This window comes from Cyprinodon variegatus, unplaced genomic scaffold (genome assembly GCF_000732505.1).
Source record: "Cyprinodon variegatus isolate N-32 unplaced genomic scaffold, C_variegatus-1.0 Scaffold114, whole genome shotgun sequence".
Taxonomy (NCBI): domain Eukaryota; kingdom Metazoa; phylum Chordata; class Actinopteri; order Cyprinodontiformes; family Cyprinodontidae; genus Cyprinodon; species Cyprinodon variegatus.
This window is the reverse complement of record NW_015150567.1, coordinates 186,533-190,356: the sequence shown is the minus strand read 5'-3', so window position 1 is coordinate 190,356 and position 3,824 is coordinate 186,533. Positions and strand designations below refer to the sequence as shown.

The following is a 3,824-nucleotide window of genomic DNA, read 5'->3' as shown; positions in this document are numbered from 1 at the left end:
GTTTTGACTTTGTGTGGACGGGGCCTTATTGTGTGGACATATGAAACATTGAAAGAAAGAAGATGCTTCATTTGTATCCTGTGATTCAACCAAAAGGGTCATCAACTTTTATGACCTCCAGTAGGTCATGAGGCAGAATCACACGGTTGTGTGACTTCCATCCAGCCAGTTATTTCATTACCTGCATCCTCCCAGATAATCATTACTAGGTCTTCTGTTTTAGGCCCGCCTTATGATGTTGTAAATGTTAATAAAAGGCTTTGCCATGAAGGGATCCGTGTGAGAAGGTGCTGGTTTCTGAGCCAACGCCTTCTCTCCGCTTCTGCAGAGGCTGACGTCAAAAAACCCTGTCTCTGTGTTGATTATTTCCTTTTAATCTTTTAAACTCACATTTCTCTGGATTAAAACCCAACAGCCACCACCAGTGGTACCTAAACATTCATTCATCAAGTGCAGAATAGAGGACAATGCACTTTTTTAACACTGTGTGAATGAATAATTCTACGCACTTTTCAGTTTCAGACTTTTTTTTGTAACAGGTGCAGCTGCTGAGAATTATTTTTGTTTGTTAACTGGTTTGGCTAGTGTCATAGCCAAGGAAGGAACACTTCATTTTAATTTTGTAAGTTTTTTATCAAGCTTGCTTAATTATGTGCAAAGCATACAACCTCAAAATATTATTCTTATTGTTTATTGTATTTTATTTATTAATGAAAATATTTCTGTTGAATTTTGGAGTCTTTGTTTTTATCCTTGTGGTATCGAATATTCTCCTTAGTATCGGTATCGAGTTGAAAAGTTTAGTATCGTGACAACCCTAACAGGGGGTAACAAGTGGTGATCCGCCACTCCCAACCACCTCCTTATGAGGAATCGTTAGTGGGGAGAAAATCAAACATGTTTGAAATTCAGTCGGCCGTCGTAAGTTTGCATCGGAGCGTCGGGCCGCAGTGGGAGAACATGCATCCTGAGCTGTGAACTTTAACCCTGCATTTTCGTTGTACAGTTTGAGCTGTAGCTGGGTGGAACGATTAAAAAGTATGGGACAGTGGGCGCCCTGGTTCCTGCAGGTGGTTGAGGAGTATTCAGACTGGGACCAACAGCCTTAGAAACAGCTTCTCCCCTGAAGCTCAACAAACCCCACTGTAGACTCCTGCATCTCCCCCTGCCTCCTTCTTCCTTTCCGTCTTTAATCACCAAGCTTTTAGTCCTTGTTATTGTATTCTTATCCTGGAGCTGAGTTCGGTTATTACCATAATTATTAGCATAATCATGTAACTGTGAGTTGGTGTGACAAAGGCCTTGAATCTTCCCAAAGCCTGAACTGTGGAGACAGCCAGCAGCTGTAGAAACGTAAACTATGAAAACTCACATAATACAGTTTACATATGACTTTTTATTATTTGTTATTTTCTCAGGCATTCATATGATTCAGATATGATTCAGTTCTGCTGTTTTATCCAAGATATGTACGGCATGATTAGCTTAAATAGTCTAAATGATATCAGCAATGTTTATTTAACCTCATATGCATCATTCTCCAACATTTTTACCTGAAAGCTACAGGACCAATTAAACGGTTTCAGAGTATTTTCTCTGTTTATTTTGAAAAGCTACATCTGAAATCTAAGGTAAGGTTTATTACCTTATTGAGCCAGATCTCAAAGGTGTCCCCTTCAGTTGTCAGGAACAAATCTGTAATAGAAAATTCACAAAAAGGAGAAAAGTAAAGTTAGTCAGTGGATATGCCTTATCCATTTGGTAAAAGTTAAAATAAAAACATTATAATGGCAGCATCTAGAAGTCCAGGATAAAGCAGGAAAACTTACACTGGGAAAACGATCTAGAAATAAGTAAAACTGTCTCAAATTAAGTGCATTTACCCTTAATTTTAGTAGGTTAATGAGATGATTTGCAAATGGAATGAGTATTTTTACTCTTAAAATAAGATATTTAGATAAAATGCACTTGAAATAATAAAAATGCAATTGTGTTTCCTTTTTTTTTAAATGTGAATTGTCTTGTTCCATTGGCAAAATGTCTGTTATACCTTCTCAATTTAAGAAGAAAATGCACTTATTTTAAGAAAAAAATGACTTATCTAGAGTTAGATTTTTTCCAGTGTAGAAATCACAACAAAAACCATCGAAAAAAGAAAATTGTTTTTCTCCAGTTATTATTTCAAACTGATTCTGAGGAGGGAAGTAAATAAATGAGCCAAAAACGTCACAGTCTGAGCGAGGAGCACAGGCTGCTGGCAAAATGAGAAAAAGACAACACTTCTCCGACTGGAAATAAAACAAAAACACATTTAGGTGATGAAAATTCCAGCAAATATTTCACTCCTGAAATCCTAGCTGGCAAAGGAGAAAAAAAAAAGATGTATTTTTCTAGCTCCAAACATTTAACTTAATGGTGTAAAAAAATAAATCCATCACACATTATTTCCTATCGACTCTTCAGTGTTTACACACTGAGACTTGAAATAAAATAAAAAAGCTTCTGTAATACCAGTTTTAGGAGGATGACTAAAGAATAAGTAAATTTAATTTTTCTTTCTTCATTTTCAAGCCTATTAGGAATGTTTGCCAAAGAAAAAACACTGTCTTGACCCACGTTCATCCACTTTTTAATTGTATAGATTTAAAAACAACAAAACAAAAACAAAAATAGAAGATTCCAGAAGTGTAAAACTGACTTGACATTTTTAAGCATTTAGAAGAAAAAACAGATGAAGAGAAGGAAAATAATATAGTAGAGAAACGTGGAGCTCCAAGCGAGAGGATTTCACTGAGCTTTCTCAGGTCTTCACCCCCTGGTAATGCCTGGAGCTTTCACTATTGGAATCTTATAACCTGCACTTGTTCTCATATTGCTTGTGCTTGAAGCTCAGAGCTGCCAGCTGCAGTTTTAATGCAGCTTCCGCGTGCTTCTCTGTGACGACAATTACTTTCACGGCTGTGTTGTGCAGTTCGGCCTCAATAATTTGAGATGTAATAAATTTTGGCATTGATCTGTCTCGGAGCAGAGCTTAGCTCAATGTGTTGCAGTGCTCTGCATAGAAATACACAAATAATAATAGATTGAAGAAGGAAAAAAAGAAAGGAAGAAAGGTTGTTTCATTAGTAGGAGGAGCAGCGGCGTGGCGTACGATGAACGTGGCGACAGCACACGATTTACATCAGTAATTACATCGACCTTAGAGCGAATTTAAAACACTAAAGTAGGATTGATTATAAATGATGTGGTCAGATATGTGACAAAACATCCAAACAGGTAGAAATTGATTTTAAAGTGGGTTGTGACTGATTAAAACCATTCCTCATCCAGACACGGAACTTTAACGGTTTTTCCTTTCCTTTAAAGTCGTAGGGAAGTGGCTGTTCCAATCGTTGCATTTCCGAATTCTCCCGAGTGGTGCACGACTTTACACGAGTGAATAAAGTGAATGTGATTGGTCGATTATCAAGGGGGCGGGATTGTTGTGGCGGAAAGTTCTCAAGCTTTTTGATTGTGGCCGCTTTGTTGGAAGCATCTTGCTAACTAGAGGTGAGTATTGGAATGAGTGTTGCGATTCGATACATGTACGATATTATCACGATATTGCAGTATCAGTATATATTGCCATATTTTCCCCAGCTATCAAAATCAAATGATGAGATAAAACAGCAAGTGCTGCATATTTTCATCAGAAAATATTGATTAGGTATTATTATCCATGTTGTTTGGGGTTTTCTTCCACTGTGACTTCCTGAAATACAGATTTGGTGCTGCACGCACAGTTGAAGGGCTCCACAGTGGTGGTGCAGAGGTAGCCCATTTTC

At 37.5% G+C, this 3,824-nt stretch overlaps 1 protein-coding gene across 1 annotated transcript in view; it reads right to left on the bottom strand.

The window, feature by feature from the left end:
- Nucleotides 1-3,824, bottom strand: part of itfg1 (integrin alpha FG-GAP repeat containing 1) — a 278,742-nt gene that overhangs the window by 235,603 nt on the left and 39,315 nt on the right. Inside the window, exon 7 of the mRNA XM_015375167.1 lies at nt 1,646-1,695. Coding sequence (XP_015230653.1) covers nt 1,646-1,695 — 50 coding nt within the window. The remainder of the gene's footprint in view (nt 1-1,645; nt 1,696-3,824) is intronic.